Source organism: Neopsephotus bourkii, unplaced genomic scaffold (assembly GCF_033783945.1).
Source record: "Neopsephotus bourkii isolate Nb327-2 ecotype Australia unplaced genomic scaffold, CSIRO-AGI_Nbou_v1 NB_1760, whole genome shotgun sequence".
Lineage (NCBI taxonomy): Eukaryota > Metazoa > Chordata > Aves > Psittaciformes > Psittacidae > Neopsephotus > Neopsephotus bourkii.
The window spans coordinates 7599623-7627116 of record NW_026902234.1 but is presented as its reverse complement, the minus strand read 5'-3'; the positions used below and the strand labels follow the sequence as shown (position 1 = coordinate 7627116).

At 41.0% G+C, this 27494-nt stretch overlaps 1 protein-coding gene across 3 annotated transcripts in view; it reads right to left on the bottom strand.

Moving 5' to 3' along the window:
- Positions 1 to 27494, bottom strand: part of RASA3 (RAS p21 protein activator 3) — a 172886-nt gene that overhangs the window by 67506 nt on the left and 77886 nt on the right. For all 3 annotated transcript variants that reach the window (XM_061377712.1, XM_061377710.1, XM_061377711.1), the window contains 3 exons: positions 23420 to 23537; positions 11406 to 11509; positions 1614 to 1708 (listed from right to left, as the gene is read on the bottom strand). In XM_061377712.1, coding sequence (XP_061233696.1) covers positions 1614 to 1708; positions 11406 to 11509; positions 23420 to 23496 — 276 coding nt within the window. In that variant the 5' untranslated portion in view covers positions 23497 to 23537. The remainder of the gene's footprint in view (positions 1 to 1613; positions 1709 to 11405; positions 11510 to 23419; positions 23538 to 27494) is intronic.

Sequence of the window (27494 nt, the reverse complement as noted above, 5' to 3'; positions counted from 1 at the left end):
AGTAAGTGGATAAAATCATCAGTGTTGTTCATATTTACACTAGTTGTAATAAATGCTTATCACAGAGCCCAGAAACAGCTTTTAACAGCTAGGCTCTTGTAAAGATACAAACAGTGGAAGTGATAAACTGTACAAACAATTGTAGACAGAGAACATACTTTCCAGCAAATACGGTCCTCCTCATCCCTCCAAAAGCTGGAGCTACCTGTGAACCTTTCTGCTATGAGTTCACAGATAGAGACTATCAGTGCTGCCCTAGAATGCACCCTGGTCTAAAAAGCTTCTACAAGTTCACTCCATGTAAATATTGTAACAAAATAAGCAATGCAGAAGCTTATCCAAACACTGGCCTCCTTTTACTGATAAATTACAAAAGGAAAGTTTTCATATCCTGCAGGAAGTAAACACTAAATCTATTGTTTTCAAGTCAGTATCATAAGAGGCTTTGGGGTAAGAAGAAAGGCAGACCAGGGTAAAACAGAACAGACTTCAAATTTAAAAGGCTGTTAAAAGCCTTTCCATCAACACTGTCATTGAAATATGGCATTAAAGAGGATCAATATTTTACAAGAGAACGTTACAGACTGAACAAGCTGTCATGAGGTTTTCTCTGCATCACATGCACAACGGTGTATTATTTGTCTCTCAAACTAAACAAAAACCTAACCTTGAATGTATTTTCACATACAGCATGCTTCACTACAGACCATCACACTACATGCTGGAATGAGTATGTATTTTAAGTGTCATGTTCTGACATGGTATGTGCAGACTTCTGTGCAGACTGAATACCCAAGACATTGTGTCCAACCCTACCATACAGAAGTATCCAAGCAGCATTTCCCCTTGTACTTATGGGGACTATTGCACAAGTCAGACGTTCACGTTTGTGGCCTTCTAAGAAATACTGTGGTTCCAAAGTGACCTGTAATAACTACTTACAAGAAGCAAAAAAAGTAACTGATTTATATTGACTTGATATCCTGCTTCATTGCTTTGCTCTTGTTTCACAAGACCTAATACTGTAATAGAAAGTTGAACTTGCTTCAGAAGAGAGTAAGTACAAAAAAAGAGAAGTCTCACCATGTACCAAAATCTGTAAAGTACCAAACCCTAAATGGAGCTGAAGTGACACAATTATCAGCATTCCCATGGTTTGGAGCAGGACCTAGAAATCTGGCGAGGAGTGGGTTTTTCCATCTGAGACGTACTTGTTGCCATTCCTGTGACAACCTGCTTACATAATTATCTAGAACAGTACCTGCAGATATCATTTTCAAGCTGGCTCCACTCCCTGAGGAATTAACAGTTATTTATAGGGTTTTGAAGTTACTTGATACTTGAGATAACCATACCCCTCCTTGTATCAGTGACCCTGGTAGTTCACATAGTTTTAGTTATTTCTGTAGGCAGAATCCTGGCCCCTTCGATTGTAATTCACACTTGTAATTCACCTTACATGTACACAGGTTGCAAATATCACTGAAACCCAAACCATACTAATAAGAAGTGCTTCTTTTTTGTAGGGAAGCAACACATCTGTCCTAGAGCCATGGAACCCACAAAGCTGCCATGGCCCTGTTACAAATATTTCCTTGCCAAGATAATCTCACCTGTACTTCTGAATCAGCATCAACATGCTGGAGTTGAAACCAGGTGTCTCTGTTATGATACTTCTGCAGATCTTCTTTCTGTATAGCTACCTTTCCTGGAAATAAAACAAACCAGAAGCACAGTTTAAGACATGCTATATAGCTCCCCAAAAGTACATTTCCCTCAAAAACAATTTTTAAAACAATGATTTAAGGACTGTCCTCATCAAGAAAGGCCTCAGACCAAGGAAGCCTTTCTTTACACAGTACATAATTCTTTCTGATGAGCAGCTTTTTCCACTTTGTACTGTAAAAAACTTTAGAATTCCTAACATTGTACTCTAACAGACTTGAAGCACCGGGCTCTGTGGATAAGCCTGTAAGTATGCTTATAGCAAAAATGTAATTAAAATTTCTTCGACATGACAAACTCGTGGGAGAAAAGGCTCAAAAATTGTTTGAGAGACATTTTTGAGAAGGACGTCTATAACAATCCCAGAAGAAAGTTCAGGCATAGGGTTACTGATAGCAGTATTTTAGGATGAGGCTTTTCACTAAAGTTTTGTAGAAGGGCAGCAACTAGAGATGTCATTTCACAGCAGATTGCCGGATCTGCATTTTGAGGCCCTGTTGACCTGTCTCCCTCTCTCAAACCCTGCAGAGTTTGCATTCTGCAACCCAGACTCACACAAGTAGCTCCTGAAGAGGGGGGAAAACAAACCAAAAACCACACAGCAGAGCTTCAAACCCCCCCTATATTTTTAACCCCCTCTAACCCCTACCAAATTAGCTGGTTTGGTAGTTATGGCAACAGCAGCCAGTTCCGTGCTGTGAACTACATGCATGCCAAGGGATTAAATGTATGTGAAGCCAGAACTTTTATTTTGCCCAGTCTCTCATTTTCATTATGTAAAGCACCCTCTGAGGGGTAATGAAACTTTTTCCAAGTGTCTTGTCTTTGTATATACAAAGCAGAGCACGGCATGCCTGAGAAGCATGTGAAAGCAGTTCAGAGAGCAGCTTTGGGCTGGGTGGTTCCCCAGGCACTGAGCAAAGCAGCATATTCAAAATGAAAGAATCCAGGACAGTCAGAGATGTTCACAAGGCTCAAGAAAGCCGGATTTTGCCAATGCAGTTTGGTACCAGACTTCCTCTGCTAGAGTGAGGTGCTCACAGTTTGCAACCACTGCTTTGCTGCAGAAACAGTTTCTTTAACCAGATCCTGCTAGATGAAATATACCAATGGATAGTCTTAGTGGGAGAGAGGCTTCCCAAATCCATGCATTTTGGCCAGAGGTCAGCAATACGTTACCCCAAAGCTTATGAAAGTCACAGCAGTTAGTTATTACACCTCAGCATTCCCGCACATTTTGGCCTCTTCCTTTAGCTGCTCACCAAGCCCTCCTGTTTGCTGGAGCACTCTGCATACCCTGCTGCAGCTACTGCTGCATTCTTCTGTCACTCTTGGCCTGCTTCTGGTGACAGTTTCCAGATTTCCAGTCCTAGTTTCTAAACTACTCTGCCATTCTTCCACAACTGCCCTGCATAGTACCCATTAGGGTTTCTGCTCTAGCTTCCAGAGCTGCTGACCCATTACACCTAAATCTTGCTCATTCTACCATCAGCACCCCCCTCCCTCTGCTTGTTCTTTATAGAGATTATGAGATCCATCTCTTGGCAAACATTACACCAGAGATTAATGAGGCAAATTCATTACCAGGCTCTTTACTGGATATGCAGAACAAGTGACTTGAAACTTCTTAGACAAGCAATAATTAAATTACACAAATCTCCTAAATAATACAGCAAAAAGAGTAAGGCATCTGAACTGTGTTGGAACAACATTCAAGTTTTGCTGCTGAGAATCTATGAGATGATGCTCTGTGTATTTTCAAAGCTTCTACTTCTGTTCTTCAACCACAGCAGTCTGTAGGCAACCTAGTTTCTCTAAAACATTTTGAGAGAGGAATACATCTGAACACATGACCTTCCAGTAACTGCTTTGGACCTCACTTGAAACTGTTTACTTTCACTGCTTGCTACCCTCACTGTACCCTTTAATCTCTTGCAGAAATCCTCCGCTCAACTGCAGTGTAGCATGCGCTTCCCAAACACTGTCACCCATAATCAGCCTTATTCACAGTCACCTCCCATGCAGGAAACATCCTTGTGTAAACTTCAAGGACGATTTCACCTGTGCATAAGTGGTGTGTTATCACTGTCCTCTCTTTCAGCAAGGAGTTCCACTGCTCTCTGCATTAAGGACGGCAAGATAACCCAGGTGGGTTTGACCGCACAGTTGGTACGTAATTGCAGCACAAAGTGTTTTGACGCAATGGTACACGCCTCCAGCTTTAAGAGGGTTAATAACATGATGGTACAACTGTTTTGATTAGGAAACTGTTTGAATAGCACTGTTTGCTCTGTACACAAGCAAGCCTTATTAATGAGTGAAACTTATTGACCTAGCTGGCTAGAATCCAAGGTTTTTCACTGTATACCAAATGATCCACAAAGGAGAAACAACTACTATATGGGGGGGAGGGAAGGTTGTGTGCGTGTGTACAAAAGGGCCTATACTTTGGTTAATCTAAACATACACAAAGGTATATTACTGATAGGGCAGATTGTTTGGTCTGCCCTCTTAAACAATCTCTGCATACATGAACAGTCTGCACAATTTCTATTTATAACTCTACACCTGCACTAGCTATGTCCATTGCTTACCCAACCCACACTCCTCCTCCTCACCAGGCCTGTGTACCGCAGTGCAGGTGCTGAACCCAATCAGGCCCTGCCTTCATCTATGCAGTCACTGCTCTGCCACTAACTGACCTATGTCTGACCTGGCTCAAAGAACTTCCAGCCTCACTAGAAGCAGGTTAAACCTAGGCCAATAATCACAAGCTGTTGGCACCTGTCATTTGACATGACACTACACAATAAGGGCCTATAATTCTAGATGATAAACGTGATACAAGAGGTCAGAAAGGTTTAACACCACTCACTTACAGGATGTTTTCCTCTTTGTGGCTCTTCAGCATGCTCCCAAACTCGAGCCCATTGTCCCTGCTCTTTCTCAAGACTTGGGCAGCAGCCAGGCAGTGGAGAGAGATTCTAAAACTTGAACCTGAGGCACCCAGCCACTCCTGCAGGTTTCCTCAGAGCCGCCCTAAGCTGCAGAGTCCAGGTCTGTGCAAGTTTTTAGACACTATGGAAGGAGGCAGAAGACAGCAGGGCATGCTGAACAGTGTAAGGTGTAATTTCAAAACTTAAGTTACATTTTTTAAAATTGGATTCTCAGCAATGATGAGGTAGAAGCATTATTCTCATTGGAACTAATTTCCTTCTGAAATCTGACATTCACCAGGACCTCAGGTTGGGGCAGGGTAGGGAAACCCCTGCATGTTGTTCACCTGTATGGCAGCCATTTCCCTATGTCCCCCCAGTTCAGACTGAACAGATCTTCACTGGCACCTTTAAATCCTAAGCCCTGTGTTCAAAACAAAGATGTGATATGCCACACCTTTCTTCAGTGAATCTCTCTTTAGGGAAAAAAACCAATCTATCAACAACCTACTGGTAAGCTCACAGATGAATGAAATTACTACCTAGGGCCTGGATGGTTGTCAGGGTGCAAATTCCACTTAGGATCCCTGGTGAAAACTGATTTAAGAGCCTCCGGCTTTCCCCACCCATGCACCCCTGTCCTTGCAGAAGGCTGTACTGGAACAGTTGAGGAAATGGATCCAAACTAAAAAACACAGAACAATGAAAACAATCATTCTGGGGGAGGAGAAGTGAAGAAGCAGTAAGTTTCAGGGGCCATGTGTGGGTAGTGTTGGCATTTCAACACACAGATAATTTCAACTGACCTGTTTTATGGTTTCTGCACATCAACAAAGACAGAACATAACAGAAGGTGAATAATTTGGGCACAGAGGAAGAAATATGCAACAGAGATGGATAGAGATTTCTGGCTTCTCTGCTTGGGAAGTACTTGTAGAAGCACTGCACCCTCAGTCTCCATTCCCCACTGGCATTTCAGAAGCTCTTCTCTGCCAAGTCAGTGCAGTGCATTAGCTTGTCCCTACACATGGCTGGGCTTGTTAATTCAGGGTCTAACACTTCCATACAAGACTAACAGAGTTGATAATCTGGCTAAAGCATTCTCCATCCAGTCACTACTACCTTCTGTCTGGATTACCTGTTGGTGACAAAAGGATTAGACACTAGTTTGAGGATTACATCTCACCTTTTAATACTCATTTGCCAGTTTGTAGGATGTTTACCTCACAGCTGAGATATGTATTTGTCACACGCTAGATTAGCAGAAGATATATTCCTTTACAAAAAAAAAAAAGTCAAAACAGCAATAGGACAGGAGCTTGTAATTTTTAAAAGGGTGCAAGGCTCTACCTGAAGAATGATCCAACAGTTATTTTACAGGATCCTAAAAACAGTGTTTCAGGAGCTCCTGTACTTTCTCTGTAGGCTATCTTTATCTTGGAATACTGGCACAGCGAAAACCACAGAATTTTGCACATTGCTGCCAAGTGAGCTAAAGCAATATAATGTAGTATGTTTAATACAACATGCTCCAGTAACAAGGACTGCATCACAGTTAATTTATATAGCAAAGAGTGAAGTCTGAGTCACATGTTAAAAGGTCCCAAATGCCTAATGAATTTAACCATCTCAGCTCTGAGCTGACTACTTTGCTTCCTATGTGCTACAGTATCAGGCAGTAAGAGGACCCAGAAGCTAGTTCAGAAGTTGCTTCATGCTGGTATATAAAGCGCAAAGACACGCTATAACAGTGAATTTATTAAAAATAACTGATATGAAAGTGCACAAGGAGAGTCACTTTTAATAGCTGGAAAGACTAAAGACAAATCAGAATTGATTTTAATGAACATTTTAGGCTTTGAAAGCCTTGCAAACTTTAATTACCCTGTAATCTCCAACCAAGAAGCACTGCAGCTAATCCAGACTACCTGGAATTTAATAATTATCTGTATGAAAGATTATTTGTCATCAAATAGAAGTACAGAAACTTTGCAAGACAAGAAGGGCCAGATGCCTGCCTTGTTTGTGAGCACAAATTCACTCAGTTCTCCCATAACATGGAAGAAGACTGAAACAAGCAATCTCCCTACTTGAGGATTAGAAAGATAAGGATGAGAATTAGGGGTAACATGAGGTTTCAGAACCTTGGAAGCAGCAGAATGGCTCCCTCCTGGCTCCTCTGCAGTGCACCATGAGGCACAAGCACTACTACACCATTGGCTGCCATGGGTAAGAAGTGGTGGAGATGACAGAACACTACACAGCAGTGGTGCCTCCTAAGGCCTGTAGTACTAAGGTGTACTACACTCATGACCCCAATTTTGTTTGTTTTTTAATAACTAGTGCAAATATAATATCACTTATGAAACCCATTTTTTCCCTTTGTGGTATTTATCTTGTATAATAAGGCAGAGAAACGTAGGCTGTGGATAAGACATTGCTTTTATCCTTAAAAAGCAGCAAGCTGCTTGGACTATATCAGGGTAGTTTTGCTGGCCACAATCCTGAAGAGCTGACCTAACTTACAGAACAATTTCTAGTCTCCCTATTTAAAAAAAAAAGAAAAATCAACTTGAAAAACTCCACCTACCCAACCACACCTCTGGTACCAATTCTCTGCCAGCTGCTCTCTGGTCCCTTAAAATGCCCATACATTTGAGAAAGGTGAGATAGCCACCTATGGTTGGCTGGTTGCAATGGGAAAACAGTCCTAAAACCTAGCTTTGCAGTCACTGTTGCCTGGTACTCATTCCCCAGTGCATTATGGGGGGCCAAGATTTGATACAGTGGATTTACTTTTTCCCCTCAGAGCCTCACAGGGGGTGCATGTTCAGGTTTGTACTTCACATAGATGTTAGCATGTCAGTTACACGCATCTTGTTACCCAAACAAATTAGGTACTGGGGTGAAAACAAACAAACAAACCAACCTGATTTGTGAATTAAGTACAGGATAAATAATTGTGTACATGTTTCCTGAAGGCATCTGATATTAACTATTCCACCAGCACAGTGTTGCATAATTTGGTGTGGTACATTTTCTGCTTTTTTAACTGATCGGTATGTTCAAGGTCACAGCCTGGCAGCCTGAACTGTCCGTTAGGCTCCTAGGAGAATACCAGCCCAGGGCATGTCATGGAGATGGTTTTCTTCAGTAAATCTAGCTCAAGTATTAAACGTAAGAAACGCCTTCAGTCCCACTGTATTGGCACAGATTGCCTCATTCAACATTTCTGAAAAACTAAAAACTAAGTATCAAAAATTAGTCATTAAAGAGCATGTATTTATATTTGCCTTACTTAGCAGCACTACTATCCTAATATTCCTTCTACTGCATACAGACAGAGATACCTTATTTCCCATTACAACTGGAGGGGTACCAATTGACAGTTGTTCAAGTTAGCAGTGTTTTTAACATCGTATCAACTATATGGAAAGAGCTATCCTAGGTATTATACAGACACGTTCCATCAAACTAGCCTACTACTGCTATTTGATCGTTTGGAAACAAACCAATAGATCTATTTTTTTCCTCACTCAAAGCAGTTCAACACACTATATAAATCAGTACACAAACTCTAGCCAGTAAGTCAAGACAAACAATACCAGTTATATGACTTTAGACTAGTTTACTTCCTCAGTAACTGTGTATTTGCTATGTTTTATCCAGAAAAAAAGACAGATGACATTTCGGATCCATGAGCTCTGCTTTGACTTCATTATATTTGCGTTTCAACTGGTATCCAAGATTCTTCCAAGACACATTGTTCAAGCTAACAAAATCCTACGTGACTTAGCAAATTATAATGAGGAAAATGCAAACATAATAAACAAACATGAAAACTCAAAGATATCTTTATCAGCACAATACTCCCATCCTGTATGCCAAAACTCTACAGTGTGTTCCAAAACGTATCTGCTGCACATGTGTCCAGTTTCTGAGTTTGTTTGGTTCTTCTCGGAAGTTTCTGTCAGAGGTTTCAGGGGGGTTCTTGTTTTTATCGCCCCCACTCCTTCCGCTTTTGGTGGCTTGAGCATTCTCATCTGTCACACACTGAGCCACAGTTCCAGTGTTAAAGAATTTACCATCAGAAACTTGCACTTCATATTTGAGTAAATAAAAACATGCCTGCTCTGAGCTCCAGTCACCCTGGAAATCAATATTAAAACACCAAGAGGAAGTTCTGACAAGTAGTGACTAAAAAGGAACTCTGCTAGTTCAACCAAAAAACAGCCACTTGCCAAATTCTCACCATACCGACACACATGCACTGTTCTCTGTCTCAAAACCTGCACAAAATGAGCCAGACAAACAACGCAAACAGATGTGTTAAACCAGATCACACAGGAAACACGGGCAAATTCACAAGATCAGTAACATTTGAACTTAAAATTAGTCTCCCTGGATGGAAGACACAACCCCCAACACCCTTCTCTGAGAAAGTTTTGTTGCTGGACAAACATGGGTAAACACATTTTCTTCAGCAGAAGTGTCTCATGATGACATAATATAGTATCTCTGTAATGCAAACAAAGGGCCTCTATTTGCAGCATTCAGCGGTTCAGCGGAAAATTGCTTATTCTAGCACTACTCTGACCAAACTCACTTAATAGGGACCTCTTCCAAACCTCCCTTACTCAAGCCCCTGCAAGAAAAGGTCTCTTAAGACTCAGCTGAAGATACACATACAGCAGCTATTCTTTTTAAATATTAGACTTTGTTTCAATGAAAGTTTCCTTTCTCAAAAAAACCTCCACTGTTCATCTTTGCTGCTGCTGACTCCTGTCAATAGGAACTACTGAAAATAACCACATGCAGTTGCTCCAGAGTACTGCTCTCTTTCCAGAACATTTTCCTATTACAAGCAGAACTTAGAGTTAGTATCAATGTGACAGTAATGCTGGACTCTTTTCTTCTGTCCATTGCTATTTATCATAATTCCAGTTCTTTGAAATGCTTTTCAAAATATGCCTGTGATAAGGAGGGATGGGAAGAAAGAGTGGAAGAAGGGAAAACTCAGCCTACAACAGCTAATATGTACTGTAAAATCTCAGCGTAGACAGATGACACTGGAATTTTGACTTTTAGTGCTACATCAGTACAGTAACACAGCAGACTACCTACCTACGGATTCCACAATGCATACCAAAAAAAGAAAAAAAAAAAAAGAAAAAAGAAATCAAGATTGTCTCTTCTTGAAAAGGCAGTGAAAAAACAGAAACCTGATCAACCATTTCAGCATCCAAAAAGTCTCTTTATATCTTTTCTCCAAGTCCTTCTTTTCACAAACTGCTCCCAGTACCTTTAAGGTGAGATTCCTCCAGCTGCTCTTGAATAATTCCCCTCCAATGTCAGGGTTTGATTATTAAAACAGGAACTTTGGACACATAGAGAAAAGGAAACAATTTGCACTTCTCCATCTGCAATTTCACGGATCTGGCTTGTGTTAAGTGTTCGGAGACCCTTGTTCAAAGAGAGGGAGTAAAGCCCTGAGCAAGAAAAACCCCAGTGCATGGCCTGTTCATAGGTCACTGCAGCTGCAGAAAACTGGTGTCACACAGGACATCAGATGAGGCAATTTAAAGTACGAGAAACTTATCAGAAAGGTGGTATTACTTTCACATTACCAGAGGAAACTATAGAGATTAGAGAGACTGAAAAGCTTTCCAAAAGCTCACTCAAAATCAGAAACTGATGCCCTCCTCCCCAGGATGCCAGATCTTGTACATACATGAGCTCAGTTAGGGGAGTGACGACCCAGTTTTCTAGCTTTATGTAAAACATAAAATAATTAATGTATAATTAAAGAAAAAGCTAGTGACTGCGTAACAAATGTAAAGATACTTACAAAGAGATCTGCACCACCACCCCACATGCTTTAACATAGTGCATTTTACAGTATCATACAAACTCTTGCTCAGCAGTTCTTGCTCAGCATCAGACAACTTCCTTGCTAGAAGCTCTGTCAAAACATACACACCTCACTGACAGCTATAGTCATGTTCTACTGTAATTAGTAAAATGGTAGTCATACATGACTTGCTTCAAAAGAGATGAAAAGCTGAAAAATATCCAACAGTTAAAATTACTTAAAGTGGAAACTGTTCTGCTCAGTAACAACTAGGCTTTTACAAGACTTTTATCCCTGAAGAGATAAATGGAGTGTCATGCAATTTGCTGCAGGTGAAATGCATAGCAAATAACGTGGAAAAGCAGAGGTGTTGCCCACATCAAGACACTGGAAGTCTTACAGAGCTATTCTGTAGGCAATAGCTTGCTCTGATATGCTCTATAAAATCCTGTCATTATTGTATTGTGGGCACCTATGACCAGTAGGTATTATTCTGCATGTCATTAAGGTAGTCATAGGGTAGTCATACAGGTCAAGGGTAATGAGGCCTGGAAGAGTGAAAGACTAAAGGCCTTGCATTTAGGGAAAAAAAAAAACAACAAATCCAGTAACAAGTGATGCTGGCGGCATTTAAACAACACTTTATTGCCTATTTCAGTTAAACTGCAATCTGCATTTACTATCACAACAGACAGCATTTACCTGCCAGACTTTTTTAATATGTAATACTGCAGGCATTTTTGTCACTTGACAAAAAAGGACAATCCTGAACAGTACGTGCAACTGCCACTGTCAGTCCTATCGAGCTCCAACTCATAGGACTACATATGATCTAACAGTTAAAATCCAAGAGAAGCAAGCTGTAAAGAAAATAAGAATTTATGAGCACATACCTATGATGGAATCCCTTCGAAAAACATCTCTGTCAAAAATATAAAATGACAGATGGCGAAAGGTCCGCGGAATTTCACAGTAAAAGTCTTCTCCATAGAAGGGGCTGGGTAAAAAAAAACAACATACACATAAACACACACACACACAAGAAAAAGAAATTAGTGTTGGTATCCTGGAGGAGCCAGTGTGTTCATACTTCACACCCAGAGCATCACTCTGGGCTCTGACGGTCTTTCCCACCCATGAATGTGTGCCTTCAAGCACACTGACTCTTAACTATCCTAAACACCCACATAACACAATTTCTTCATGTGCAAAAAAACTCAAGATACTTCTTTTTATTTGGAAAATAAATGTCTCAAAATAAAGAAGGCAGAGACCAAATAAGACTCTATCTTATTTGCTAAGATAAAGTGCCCTGAAAGGTGGCGAGAGGCCCCTGCTATCACACTGTGCTTACAATAGACCATTATGACAAAGATCAGTAAAGCATACCCATGAACTGGATGAGCAAAATACAGCATGGTTCATGGCATATATAGTTAAATATTTATTTAAAAGGATATGGTTTATTTAAAATAAAATGCCTACAGCCATTGCCTCTTTCCACATCCCCTGCAATGTTTCTTATTTAAACTCAGATTCAGTCAACTGATGGTAACTAAGCCTTGGAGCTGGCATGATGCTTGCTACCTGATAGTGTTGCATATATGACTATTTTTGCATTCTGGAATTGTATAGAATAAGTTTCTTTACAGTAAGACCAGATTTAAAAAAAAGAAATACTATCTCAGCATGAAAAGCTCTTTAGAGACTTCAGGGGCTTTCTTTGGATCTTACCAATTTAAATGGAGAAAAAGAAAATCTCAGACACCTAATAGCAACCCTTTCAGTTTCTCTCTATCCAATCACATGGGAAAGGATTTACTTCTAAGAACTATAAGCACGCATCAACATTATTTATTCATTGACAGGTCTACCATTTTACACACACTTCAATCCATCACTCATGCCTCAGTAGATCTCAAATGAGTGGATGTAGTCTGAGTCATATGAACAAATACAGCAAGCACTGCATATCTAGACTTAAAAATAAATCTAATTCCAACAGGCCAAAAGCCAGCAGGGCTTTTTCCTTCATTTTTAAACACAGAACTCCTTATTGTCTTGGCTAAGCACAAAAATGGGAGATAGAACTGTGCTGTAGCTTTAACCATTATTAAAGGCTTTTTATGTCAGAAAATTAGATTTCAAAAAATATTAATATTTCTTTGCATTATCTTTATTTTTTTTCAGCGTTTTGTCAGGAGACATCATTGCCTTGGCTTCTTCCAGAATACTGTACATCACTATGCACTTTTGCTTGTATTTCTGCCTACAGTAAAAATACACTCCCCCAGAATTGCCACATTCCCTCAAGAGCTAGCTGACAAGTCTCACTCAAAACACACAGGCAATGCAAATTAGCTAAGCACTCTGTGTTTGAAGGGAATATGCCACATTAATTTTATGAAGTCTAGAGACATCACCCAGTATTCAGTAAGAATATTATTTAAGTCACTAGTCCAACAGCCATATGCAAGAATACATATTGGATAAACAACAAAGCCCAAGGCATACCCACAGGTTAAACTTTCACCACTGGAAACATTTTCCCATTCCTTGAAATAAATTCATCCAGCTGTGAGCTACGGCAACCAGCATGAGCCCCACTCAGTCATTCCTACTGTGAAGGCAGGGAAGAAAATCTAACAGCTGGAAATGGAAGCTGTTTTGACTGTCCCAACTGCCCCCAACAGCACTCTCAGTTATGTCCTCTTTTATTTGGAATCAGGAATTCAGCAGCCACCACTTCAGGCACAAAATACAAGCATTATGTGGTACAAGCAGCTTCTACCAAACTGGGAACTATCTAACTGTCCCAGCAGCCACGTTTCTGCTGGCGGCGCCGAGGGCCTCATTCTGCACACATCACTTGGTGCAAGTTTTCACATACAAGCTTAACCCAAGGGGACTACACAAATGCATAAACATAGCCCAGATATCTAGCGCATTACACATGCAAAATACTTGCATCATTCCGAGGCCAAATACTCTGCTCAGCCATAAAATTGTCCTTTCTCCTGGAACAGTGTGGCAGATGAATTTACTCACTATCATGAAACGATACTTAATGAACTGTAGATGATACACCCAATCCTCTGTCAAGAATTTAAGGGAAGCTTCAGTATACTGGAAGTCTAAAGGCAACATAAACACAAGTGAGACTTGCACTGAGCATACTTGAATTCAGCTTAGCTGATTCTGGAGAAAAAAGCAGAGAAGAGACAACAACTGGGGCCTTTGGCAAGTGCCCTATTAATGTCTGTTATTGGTGGAGGGGTCAGGGCAGAAGATAACTAAGACCACACCACAGCAAAACAAGCATGAGATTCAGAAAAGCAGAGTGGACAAGAAGCATCATCTAGTCCAACACATGGTACCAGAAAGAGACTGATTAACAGAAGAAAGGATGTGGTGGGTGACTTAGCCATGTAGGGACCACATTTGGGCATTACTTTTCTGCACAAGGCTTGTCAGCCTGAGCAGAGCCCACTGGCAGGCACTCTTCACAGGATGCATTACTTGCAGCCACTGTCACCACAAGTCTTGTTCTGCTCTTGGCTTTCCCCCTCCAAGATCTTGTACCTTTGTAGATTCACAACCTCTCATCACTCAGGTGACACCCCTGAGGTGTGCTGAACTCTTAATAATATAAGCAAGCAGATTTCCAACACAAGAGCACTCACTCTACACTGGATAATTAGCCAGCAAAGCTCTAACTGTAAAGATATAGATGGAGATAAATCTGATACCCCCTCACCCCAATCCTGTGTTTCTTTGCAGAAACAGTATCTTCTTTCTGAAAGAATCAAAAGTTACCACACAAAAGCTTCCAGCTTCTACTTCAATGTGTGCTTTTTCTCCATGTATCTCTTGAGAACAGTACTCACTTTGTCTCCCACCCAGACCTGAAGAGCAAGAGGTCGCAACAGTCAAACCCCATGATTTATTTCCCAAGCTAACTTCTCTTGAGCATGAGCCCCAGGGCTGCAGAACAGTTTTTCCAAAAGAACAGCTAAATTCCTCCCTCAGTGCCCCCTCTCTCCCAAAAGCCAGAATTAGTTTGATTTGGCTTCGGTGAGCACTTTTATTTTGACATAGCAATTAATAAAAAGCAGCAGCATCTGCCTACACAGCCCTCAGGAGTCTGACAAGATCCTCCAAAACAAATACTAGAACTAGACCGGCTGAAAACTCCGGAATCTTTCATAACCAAGTGAGTTCAGATGCAACTTCCAGATTTTGAGTTCAGCTTTCCTTGTGGATTCAGAGAAATTTTAATCATTCAAAGAGAAGAAAAAATAATGAGTCGCCCCTCCCCAACCTTGCAACCTGCACAATGGAAGGGCATGGACAGGACTGGTGGTGTCATTATTTCAGCTCCTTTTGGACTTAAATGACAGGACATAACTGCTGAAAGCAATAACTTGCAAGGACAGAGACAGTGGGCCTCCATTGTAAATGCAGTTCAGCTCCTCCCAAGCTCAATATAAAGGCATTTTCAAATCCAGCTTCTTCAGTAGACTACTAAGTTTAGAACAGCTTTGCTAACTTTTTAGTTTTGCTATCACACACTGATGAGCAGGCACCAACTACTCTTAGTTATTAAATGGGGCTTGTTCTAAGTCACTGTCTCTTGTTCTCCTCACAGGATTAGAAACTGCAAAGAACAAACTGCACCAAGTTTAAAAACCTTGCTCTAAGCTTTCAGACACAGAAGGGTCTGACTTTGTAGCCTTCTACTCCATGTACTGTCACTTCACACCCTCTTCTTACCTCTTTTCCAGTAGATACCTATCACCTTACTATGCTCTGAATGAGGGAAGCTCTACCTCAGCAGTAGAGGTAATCCTGTTTTCAGGAAGCATGGGGCTCTTACTGCACCTGCACAGGTTTTATCCAGCCCCTACCACTAACACATACACTGCTTGACCCCTCCTCAGTATATTTCCCCTAGGATGCTCACACAGCTCTCACCACAGAAGAGACACACACCACCACCACCACCCCACCACCCCCCACCACCCCCCAAAAAAAAAAGTCAAGTAAAAGCATAAAGAATGGTTCAATGGATTTCAATCTTCAGGTATACACTAAAAAAATAAATAAATCGTGCTTGCTCTGAATGCTCACGGGAGCAGGAATACCAAGGAATCAAACCCAAAAAGTTCCCTCTAGGTACTGTTTCACTCTCAGCTATCCCTCTTAGAGCCCTTCCCATTTCAAGGTATCTATTTTTGAACCTCCTCTAATGTGTGTTTAGGCAATGGGTATTTTCAGGAGGAGACAGGGAAGGAGAAGAGAAACAAATGACTGTGTAGATCAAGCGGAATGAAAGCAAATAAGGAAGAGAATCCTCATTTCAAACATAATGAATGGGAACTTCTTCCCCTATAAAAGGTTCAAAATTTGTTCACTTTTACATGTTTTACAAAACTCCAGAGACATGCTTGCAATTTAAATTCCATACCTTCACATATCTAATGAAATCATCACAAATAATATTAACAGAGAGGAAGAGACTTCATAAAACAAGTCTCAGTGTAGAAACATTTCTTTAGTTTCAGGCTGTGTTGCAAAAGCTCGTGCTTGTTTCTCAATACTTAGGATTTGCTAAAGCAGTTTTGTCTTTGTTTTGGCACCAGTACTTCAGTGGATGAAGTGCAAGGGCTGCATGATGAATAATAATGAAACCCCTCAAACCAGAATTCTTTGTGTACAGCTTTTTCTTTTTTTAAACTGCTTTTGTGATTGAAAGTAAGGACTATTAACATGCCACAGACAACTCCACATCCTCTGACTATTTTAAAATGTTTAGAAATACTGGATTCATCCTGCTGCATGAACTTAAAGACCAGAGTTCACATCACCATGTGAGTGGGAAGCAAAATCAGTCTGTACAAAGGAGTACACTTGCTTGTTTCTACTATGAAGTTTTTCCTACTACTTGGCTAATACGTTTTATACTGTGCTTTGCAGTGTATGTAAAGGGAGTGGGGTAGAGAAGGTTTATTCAAAGCAGATACAGCAAGCCAAATAGAAATCTGAATGCGCTTCAGTCTCCTACTAGACACAGAGCCACCAGAAAACAGGCAAGTAAAGTTGGCAGATGTCATGGAAGCTTCCTTACACAATTTATTAAAAATACCTAGTATCATATTTGAAGCACAGATCTGGCAGAGGACACGCAGCAGGAAGTATACGGCCAGAAGGCAACATCTAAATCCAAACATACCAATTATGGCCACTGTTAAGCCTCCCAGACATCCACCGAGACAAAGGCAGATTTTTCCTTGTGTCCCTGTGCAGACACACCCAGATGGACAGTGCTGTGTTATAGCCACAACCACCCCTACGACACAGAGAAAAAAATAAAGCAGTGCGCATTTTCTCAACCCCATGCTCGGAGGGGAGAGACAGACACTTGAGCTATAGTTACCATCCTCACTTGACAGTTGCTGGTATGGCTCAATGAGGCTTACAGGGATTATGATAACTTGGAGCAGCAGCCATTTGGCCCCTAGTCGCCTCCCAAAATATTCTGTAAGACTACACACACAAACAACAGAAGTCGCATTACAGCTGCATTTACTTTCTTTTTTTTTTTTCTAATCAGTCAAAGCAGCCTACACTACCACCAATTGTTTCTCATATGGGTGGCTCTTCATGTGGACAAACACTCTCATTAATAAACCCTGCCTTAGGTCTCAAGGCTCACTTCATTCTCCACCTTCCACTGAGTTTTGCTTCCCTTCCTTGTGCCCTTCCCAGATGTATTACTTCCCTACACAACCACACGGTCCTTGCCTTCAACAACATCCCTGACCAGGCTGAAGTTGTATCCATGCCCATCTTACCCCTGTTCCTTGAAGGCTTGGGTTTTTTCTGAAGGAAGGTCTACTGACATTAGGAATCCAAGCCAGTTAGATGTAGTGGAGTGCAGAAGATGGCAGGCCCTGGGGCAGACAGCATACTGAGGAATACGCTGGAAGCAAGCAGGAGAGAAGCTGCAAACTATGCTACAGCATCCAGCTCAAGGCTTCTTTACTTAAGGCATCCAGGCTCGGGAAAGCTGTTATTTCAAGGAAGGAAGCTAGCAATATAAGAATATGGAAGTAGCTAAGGGAACTAACTCAGATACAGCAGCTAATTTTGGCAATGGCCCAACTAAGGGAAACAACTCTGTGTTTAAATTTTGAGAAGTGGCCTGCTTCCAAGATGTTATCAGAACATAAGAGAAGTTTAGCTATGCAGTCATGAACTCCAAACATTGGAAAACAGGGGTTTAAGCAAGTCCAGAACTAAAAAGCAACATTAAATATGGCAGTGAAATTACTTACAAAAAGTTCTGACAGCTACTGATTGAGTATGTTACCTGATCCAGAGCAAAGACACAGCAACCTCTTGTTAAAAACAACACAGTCTTAACTATGATTTTACAGCACATTTCACCATACACTCACAAGTACATTGCAGACTTGTATTTCTCACTGTTACCTTCACCAGAGACCAGGAAAAAGAAGACTGGGGGTGGGGAAAGTGCCTCTGGCTTCATTTGCTGTTTCATTCAGGCTTTGATCACTATGTTTAGCATGTGAAAAATTCCTCAGTGAAATAGTGGAGAACTAAATAATCACAGACTCAAGACGCTTGGCTCACCCCTCTAAAGCACACAGTATCAGCCATTTGATTCTTAGCGTACAACGGGTTTTGCCTTTATTCATATCCTTGAAACAAATTTAGAGATGTCACATTCCTTCCATTCTTCACCTATGATTTGAGAAGCTGCCTTGATTTCCTGTTGCAGCTGACACTGCCCTTTAAGTGAATGGAAACATTTGATGCAACCAGCAAAGGCAAAGTCAGTCTTAATGCCAATGAGCAGAGAAAGCTTATCCTCAGGGAAGATCTGTAGCTAGGATCAAGTCCTGGATGGTGAAGCCTGAAGTTCAGCAAGGCCACGTTCAAGGTCCTGCACATGGGTTGGGGCAAGCCCAAACAATACAGGCTGAACAGAGACTGGACTGAGAGCAGCTATGAGAAGAAAGACAGGGAGAGTGCTGGCTGATGAGAAGCTCAACATGAGCTGGCAATGTGTGCTTGTAGTCCAGAAAGCCAACCGTGTGCTGGGCTGCATGACCAGGTACATGGCCAGCAGGCCTAGGAGGTGATCCCACCCCTCTACTCTGCTCTAGTGAGACCTCACCTGGAGTACTGTATCCAGCTCGGGGGCCCCCAGCATGAGAAGGACATGGACCTGTTGGAGTGAGTGCAGAGGAGGCCATGAAGATGATCAGAGGCTGGAGCACCTCTCCTGTGAAGACAGGCTGAGAGAGCTGGGCTTGTTCAGCCTGGAGAAGAGATGGCTCTGAGGAGATACCAGTACCTAAAGGGGACTACAAGGAATCTTGAAGAATGAATTTATACAAGGGTGTGTAGTGACAGGACAAGCGGGAACAGTTAAACTGAAGGAGGGTAGATTTAGATTAGGCATTAGGAAGAAGCTCTTCACTGTGAGGGCAGTGAGCCAATGGGAGAGGTTGCTCAGAAAAGCTGTGGATGCCCCATCCCTGGGAGTGTTCAAGGCCAAGTTGGACAGGGCTTTGAGCAACCTGTCCTAGTGGAAGGTGTCCCTGCCTGTGGCAGGGAGGTTGGAACTAGATCTTTAAGGTCCCTTCCAACCCAAACCATTTGGTGATTCTAAGTTTGAAATTACACATGGGGGAAGCCAAGTAGTTGGTTCAGCAGAGGAAATTAATTGGCAAAATTCTTGTCAGGCTTTCTACTGGCAGCTAGGAATTCAAGAAAATTTATAGACCTTTGCATTTAAAAGAACAGTAAATTCTCACACGTTCCTTAGGATGTAAAATAAATGAGTCCCTTCACATACCTCTCTGCTAGGTTATATGGAGTGGATCCAATTCTATCCAGTGCCTTTGCAGATGATGGTAATGTAAATATTGAACAACAAACACAAAACAGAGGAGCGTGTTAAATCCTGGCTCTAACTGACCTCTCCCTCATATCTTATGGCTTGCATGTGACCTTCTTAGAATTTACTAAAAGCTTGTGCCAAGGAGTTTATGAAAACAGTGCTGCTTGAGGAGTTCAGGATTCTCTTCCTGGGAACCTGGAGAATGTGCTCTGACCAATCCAAGGGTTCCCTGTCCTTGTCCAAAGATCCCCAGAGAAGTCAGATGACCCCAGCTGCTCCACATAAACAGAACTTTCACACTGCTCTGTGGTTTCATAGAAAGGCCTGACCATGTTTCAATCAGACACTACCAAGTTAGCCTCATAGCAGCCCTCAAAACCTCTAGCACAAGGCAGCAGTGCCACCATCCAGTTTAACAGAAGCCAACAGAGGTAGGATGGCAGGAATTATTGAAGTTTCTGATTGCAATTGATGAGTCCCACCTGACTGCTGAACAGAGAAGTTAAGGTTTGCCATGCTGGCTGCTCTCAATTTTTGAGATGCAAACTTAGATACAGGGCATCAGGCTCACAGAGATTCTCTTCAGTGCACTGGTAAGGGCACTGGACTGTGCAATAGGATGTGCTGGTTCAGTTCTTAGAGTTCTGAATGATTCATGCTTTGTTGATTTAAGAGGTTACTGTTCTCAGCTGTCTCCTCGTGCCTCTACCACAGCCCAATAAAATAAAAATCTGTTGCAGAAGTTTAGACAGAGCTCAGGGAGGAAACTTCTTACACCGTCCCAGTACAAAACACAGGAGATCATGAGTCAGAGTCTGAAGGCTCTGCCACAGATACCCCAAGCAAGTCAGAAATGCACATTCATCCAAGTTCCTCTGGGAAGGAGAGATAACTCCTCCTTTTTTCTCATTTGGCAGTTCTGTTTAAACTTTACATCAGGAGAAGGCTTGCCTGGAAAAGTATACCTATCTGCAGTGCTTAGTAGAAGCTTAATGAAGCCCAACTGAGCAAAGGGGAGAAGGGAAGCAAGCACTCCTTGAATTTCCAAATACACAAGATGATGTTTTCAGCATGACTATAATTGTAAGCCTTTTCATGCAGATGAAAAAGTCATTTATGCAGATACGTTGGAAAAGATAGGCTTCCCCAGGAAAATCTGAATGAGAAGATATCACTTCAGAGTCAGTAGTGCTACGGCTGCATATGGAACATCTTTCAATTCAGACATTCACACAAAGCATCTTATTTTTAATAGACTATGTGACAGTCATTTTTTGAGCTTACTGGAAGATGGGGAGTTACCAGTATGCGTGAAAAGACAGGCAATTCTTAAAGCTTACTTTAGAGCAAACCAGCCCTGTGTCAGCCATGAAGTGATCAGAAACAGAAAATAGGCTTGAACAACAGAGTAGAGCTGGTGCTCTCCCCTTTTAACTCTAGTCAAAGGCTGTGTCGCCCACTTGGGTGCCAGCCACACAGATGTTCAGATAGGATTTGATTATTTTAGTCATGTTTTGGCCCGGTTTCACATCCCTCCTCCCATCTGAAGTCACCTAATGCAGCAGTGATACCCCAGAAAAAGGGACCCAACATGTGCTTTGCTATTACATTGGGAAGTGCCTGGCGAAGAAGCACCATACATGAAAGCAGGTATTTCTCTGCTACATACACATTACGTGGGCCTTAGGGCACATAAGCATCGCCTGCCCAATAATTCAGTCCATGGGTTGAATCAATCTACAAACAAGCATTAAAGAATGTAACAGCATGACTGGCTCCTCAGCTGTATGTTCATCTCAGTCTTACAAAAAACAACAGGCGACCGCATTACAGTCTGAAATCATTTGAAAAACATCTTCCTCTGGAAGTCTATGCACTTGTTTTAATAGATGTAAACACAGTCATAAAAGATTAAGTAGCTGTGTGCGTGTGCCTCACTAAATAAGAGCAATTCTTAGTCACAGATTGGGAAGGCATCCCAGTTTTACCATTCATGTATTTGGGATTTTTGTCTGCTTTTCTCCTACGAAACAGAAAAACAAGGGCAGAGGAAAAACCTATGCAGCTAAATGCAAAACTCATTTGATATCATTGTCTGTAAGTGGATATTCAGGGGCCGTGAAGAAGCAGGTTCTTCAAAATAGTACTTTGCAAATAGAAGATTACTGAGGAAAAGGCAAACTACCACTGGAGTTTCTTTAACAACAGGAAGATTTTTCTTCACAATAAATTTCAGCCTAAAGTTCCTTCCCCACTGCAATTTAAGTTTATTATTACTTGCAATATCTGTACTGGACATACAGAGTATGAAGTTTGTTTTCTTCTGGGGGGAGGAAAGGGTGTGGTGGTGGTGTTTCTCTTTTTTGGTTGTATTTTTTTTTTTAGTATATTTACACAATTATATCTACTCTCATCTCTCTTTTCTAGGCTAAATAATTCCAAGATTGTTAACCTTTCCTCAGTGGTTGTTTGGTTGTTTTCCAGACCTCTGATCATTGTGTTGCTCTCCTCTGAATTCACCTGAACTTAACAAAAAGAACTTAGTTCTGCAAGAAACCAGAAACCTTCCAGCTCTGCACAGCCTCACTGTACCTCTTCTGCTTTATAATGGTGTCCAAAGACGGGGGGAATCTTTCTGACTAAAGGAATTAAGACTTGTTGCTTATTCCTACTATGAGTTTATTTTCTCCATAGAAAAATACATGTACTAGTACAAGGAAATTACTCCAACTATTCTCATGCATCTTCACTCCCTAGCTTCCATTTCCCTCCAAAACACTAATGATCATCCAGAAAAAAAATGTGCAACTTCTAGTTGTGAGCAGGAGGGCTACAGCTATTTGATCCAGTAATTAATTGAAATGAGTTACAAAGTTACTTATAGGAAAACAGCTGGTTCAGGGACAACTTGCTTAGGGACAGTGCATGTCAGCTATTGTAAAATATACAGGATACTACAAGCAGGAAAGCATCAGCATCACCATTCAAAAGCACTGTATGTTTAGCCAATTTAAATGCCTCAAGAAACAGAAGCCCCTCCATTATGGACCCCAATATACCATATCAGAATATAAGATGAGAAATGAAGATGTAGAAAACAAAAAATATGGTGAGAGAACAATTGAAGTAACTTAAGGGAATAAACCCCACGTCAAGCTACTGAGACTCACATTCTTAAATGCATTAGGTACTTCTGAGAGGTTGGGAGTGAGGTCTAGAGCTACTTCCCGAAGTAAATTACTTGCAATAACAAGACAAATAGCAAATTCCTAACTGTATTACTCAACTGTCTTTCCCCATTTCATATCTTAAGATAAAAGTTAGAAACTTGACTGTTCCTTGCTGCTACTTTCCCCTCAATTCTAAAAAAAGCCTAGCTTGCCAGAGCATACATATATGCCCAGCCTTGTTCCCTTTATTTTTGATGTTTGGGGATTTCCAGGAGAAAGCATTTTAAGTTTTGCTGTGTGCTTCTCGTTCATTCTACATTTGGCTTCTACAATCTCACAGGAAGTTTCCAAGATAATCAGACAGGCATCTCATCTTCAAACCTCTTCTTTCAGTTGCAGCATCATGATGGGGGAGGGGGAAGAAGACACGAATTCCTAACTTCATCCTTTACGGTAGCTAAATCAATGCAAAATACTAAGCATAGACATGAAATGGAGTTCAGTGCTCCCTTCTAAGTTGAGATCTGAAAAGCTTAGGGAAGTTCAAACCAAATGTTGCAGAATGAAAGGAGCACTGGCCATACATTCTTAGGAAAATAGTTAATATAGCTTGCCCTGGAGAAGACTTTTTCCCATATATACAGACAGGAATCATGACATGAATAGTTCTACCACTGGTGTTCTTAAAACTGGAAAAAGGATCATACTCATCCTCCCTCCTCCCCTTAAGAAAGTATCTTTGGAACATTAAACAAACATAGCACAGAATAAGAGTTAACAGAACATGTATACAAGTATTCATTACCATAATGACTTCTCCACTATTTTGGTCCTGAAAACCTCCTCCTGGTCCAGGTTTACTGTACAATAGCAATCCCTCATCTTGTTTGGCCCCGGATATGTAGGAAGATTTTTGGCTTCACCTAAAGACAAGAAAGGAAATAAAACAAAACAACAGGATTACGTATTAAAATGCTATCCATAAATTAGTCATCTGTCAACTAATGCAGTGCCAGTAACATGGCTAAATTGCATTGTCTTTTTCTTCCCAAAAGTGAAGTCTCTATTATAAACTTCACAGCAGTACTCTCTTTCCAAGGCAGCAGCTCCTGACCATTGCCACATTTAGAGCTCAGCAGTAGCCAGCAACAACTCAACAGTTCATTGTGTTGGATTTATTCACATGTGTTTGAGTGCACACTGCTTCCTTTCAAATTTGTGTTTATGTTTTGATCAGTCCTCCCGAAAGATACCAGAAACACCATGTAACATCCTGTAAGATACTAGGAACACAATACAACACGGTGGTAATAAAGCTTTCCATTACAGCCCACTGATTTTATGCTAAAGGCATCACCAGAACACAGCAAATGAGAACTGACCCCAGCTCCAGCACTCTCCATGGATGTGAAGACAGAAAACAGCCACTTTAGTTACAGCCAACAGCCTCACATCACAAACTGCACTTTCAAAAGCACTGTGATAAGGCAATTAGCATTTGGGAAGCTACCTAAGATACTTGCACTAAGGTACCATGCAATCCACTAATATTCCTCATAATAAACATTTGTTTCAAAACTGTGAGAAACATGCATGTATCCTAGACTTACAGAAGAAAAAGAAGAAAAAGACAGGATTGAGGAATTAAGGGTAACAAAGAGACTATGAAACACAAGAGCACAAGCATGAAACAAGAATAAGCCCACAGCTTTTCCCTCTACCTACCCATTAATAACCAAAGCTGAGCACTAGATTTCCTTGGCAGACTGATAAAATCAAAACTCACAGACAGGAAACTCAGTAATGCTCCTCATGTCTTTGCTAAAGCACATAAGCACTGTGTGGATGACTGATTTAACTCTAAAGACAAAACTCAGAACTCTCAAAGAATGACTCAGTATAAGTCTACAATGCACGTGCTCTTATTTACCTCAACTCTTCCAGTACCCAGAGATTATTAGCACATACCATGGGAACTAGGTCATTCTCTCCTGGTAAAAATACAAGGAATAAAACTAAAACCAAAAATGCATAGACACAGAGAACACAGGTTTGTTTGCCAATGGAGAAGAGAACTCTAAATGATTGTAACAAATATAACGTTTTATCAGATGTCTGCAGCTCAGCTTAAGTGCATTGTACTAGACACATGCTTTCCCAGCCTCCAGCTCCCAAATAGCTCCATACTATTAACAGAATCATCTTGCTTCTTTCATCCCTGTCTTCAGTAAAGACATACTTTTTCCTTTCTACAGATTTGTTTAATGGAACTCTGATGTATGTGCATGTAAATACTGAAGAACTACAGCAAGGAAAGATTAAGCCAACCTGCATCCTCAGCTTTAAAGGAAAAACATAAAGTGACACAGGACTCCATGGCTTCCTGCCTGTGATCTCTTTCTGGCACACTGTTTGCACACTTTTGCTAACTGACACATGATATGCCCTTGGAAATGCCACACATCCACACTTCTTCACAAATGGCTCGTATATATATATGGGTGATCATACATGTACGTGTTTTCTAAAGCTAATCACAGAACATATAAGGAGAAATTGAAAAAGGTCATGAAAACATGTTTTCAGACAGCAACACCTTATTACAGAGTGCTTCTAAATAAAGTTTGCTCTCAGCTCAGCTGATGCAACTGAATAGCATTCTTCCCACTCCCTTCAAAGTTGTGAGACATTGTATATAAAAAAGAAGCTGTCTCTGCTGTAACTGGGAGGTGTGACTGGAACATCTGTTGGCATGCCCAGTGTGGCTTTAAACCAAGCTGAAGCCTTAGCAATAGTTTAACTGCAACAATCAAATATATACTGAGGATTACTGACAGCTTGCTCAGGCTGCATTGAGGTCTATTCTGCCATAGTAAACCTTACTTTTACTCTTGTTACTCTAAGTTGAAGCAAGTTGCAAATCAAAGGTAGCCTCACGTAGACAGGCCTCACGTAGATTGACACTGCAGAGTTTGTATCCTCTCTCCAAGTCCCAAGCATCCAAATTTCTCTTATCTATTTTCACATTAAAATCACGTGAAGCCAGCCTCTTTTTTTGGATAACCAGGTAAAGGTCCCCAGAGCCAGAGAGTGTGCATGTTAACAGGAAGAGTTTTAACAGCAGCACGATAAGGAAGTCTTCCTCTGGGGCTGGCACAACATTCTCACGGTTCTTCCAAGGGAACAGGACAGAACTTTTCAAGCTCAAAATTAAATCAAAAATGTATGCAGTTTTCCCTTTATCTGCACAATTCCACTTCCTATTTCAATGCGCACACACCCACATGAACCCAATTCTGGATTCTGTGATCTTGATTTCCAGTTTTCTGATATGCACAATATTCAGTTAAGCACTTAAAGTTGATACTTAGTCATACCAGAGCACAATGTAAAAACTGTATTTTGAAAACTCAGTTCTCTTTGTTAAACACACTTGCAGCAGGAAAGCCCACAGTATTAAAACTTCAGTGCAGGGTAAAGGAAGACACCATTTAGGATTGCAAGAAAATGACTGCCTGCAGCCCATACAGCAAATTAAGGTTCACCATCATAATACTGGAAAGTGAGGCACACAGGGAAGATAGAGGGAGAAGGCATATTACAGTAATATCTTTCTTCAAACTGGAAAAAGGCCCTGCAAAACCACTGAGACTAGAACAAGGGATTAACTGACCAACCCAACATATTAATCATGTTACTGACTCAAGTAGGAGCTTATGAAAAATAAAAAACATGGGTTTTCTTCCCAATGCTGGCAGCAGCCAATGGCTGTTTAGATTCCTCCAGCACTGAGTGGTTGAGAAAGAAAAATTTGTCAAGCTTTCAAGCATAGCTAAAGACTCTGCTCTCTAGCCAGACATTCTATGTCAACAAACGCACTCTGTTACCAGTTTCAGTTGCTCTTTAGATTCCTCCAAGACAAAAACGTTCCCTCTGTGGCACCGTTTTGCCATCTACAATGAAGTTGAACAATTTGCTCAGGATTTTTTTGTTCTGCTACTACTGAAATGAAAAAAGAAAGCCCAAAATACTTGATAGAGTCATGCACCATTTCCATATTCTCAAGAACCAGAGCTATGAGATCATTTAATTTGGGTGAGATTTTATCATTTAGCCTAGCTGCATAAAAGAGGCATCTTCATCAACTGTATTTTCAAGAGACAGTTTTGCACTTCCCACCCCCATCCCCTTCATATTTGTGAAGTGCCTGCATGCTAGAGAATCTGGGAAGGGTTTGAAGGCAAAAGGTCAACACACTCACCTTCAGTTTTCCACTTCACTGCTAAGAAGAAACAGAATGTTTACTAAGATGTCTATGACCTTGACAATTTCAAATACACAAGCATTCTGATTTCCTGCAAAAGGCTTCCATTTGGAGCCATAGTGGCAGAATAATCAGTTCAAGTTGGCAATAGCTTTTTTTCTGTCCCTGCTCTTCTAATATACATGGGTCTGAACTTAACGGTGTTAAAACGCCCAACTTCGTACCAAGTACTTAAACCTAGAAAAGCTGATTTCAGCTATGGAAAAGTTATCATTAGCTATTTTGGGCAAGTCTTAAAAAATAGACCATACAATTCTGAGCACCTCACTGGCTTGCTTTCTTCTCCCCCCAAATACTAGGTTACTACAGTTTAAAAACGGACTACCATGGCAAACAGATAGCTTGGGCTAGCCACAGCAAATGCAACAGGCTGGATAAAGAGGAAGGAAAAACTTAGAACCATTTTCCTTGTTCTTTCCAATGTTATACATTCCTGCCTTGCTAAGATACTGTCAATAAAAGGGAAGCAGGAAAAAAAGGGCTCACCGACATATATGGCAGAGAAGAGCACTGCTTAGATGCTTGGGAGCATAAGTAGTGAAAACAAATAAAACCT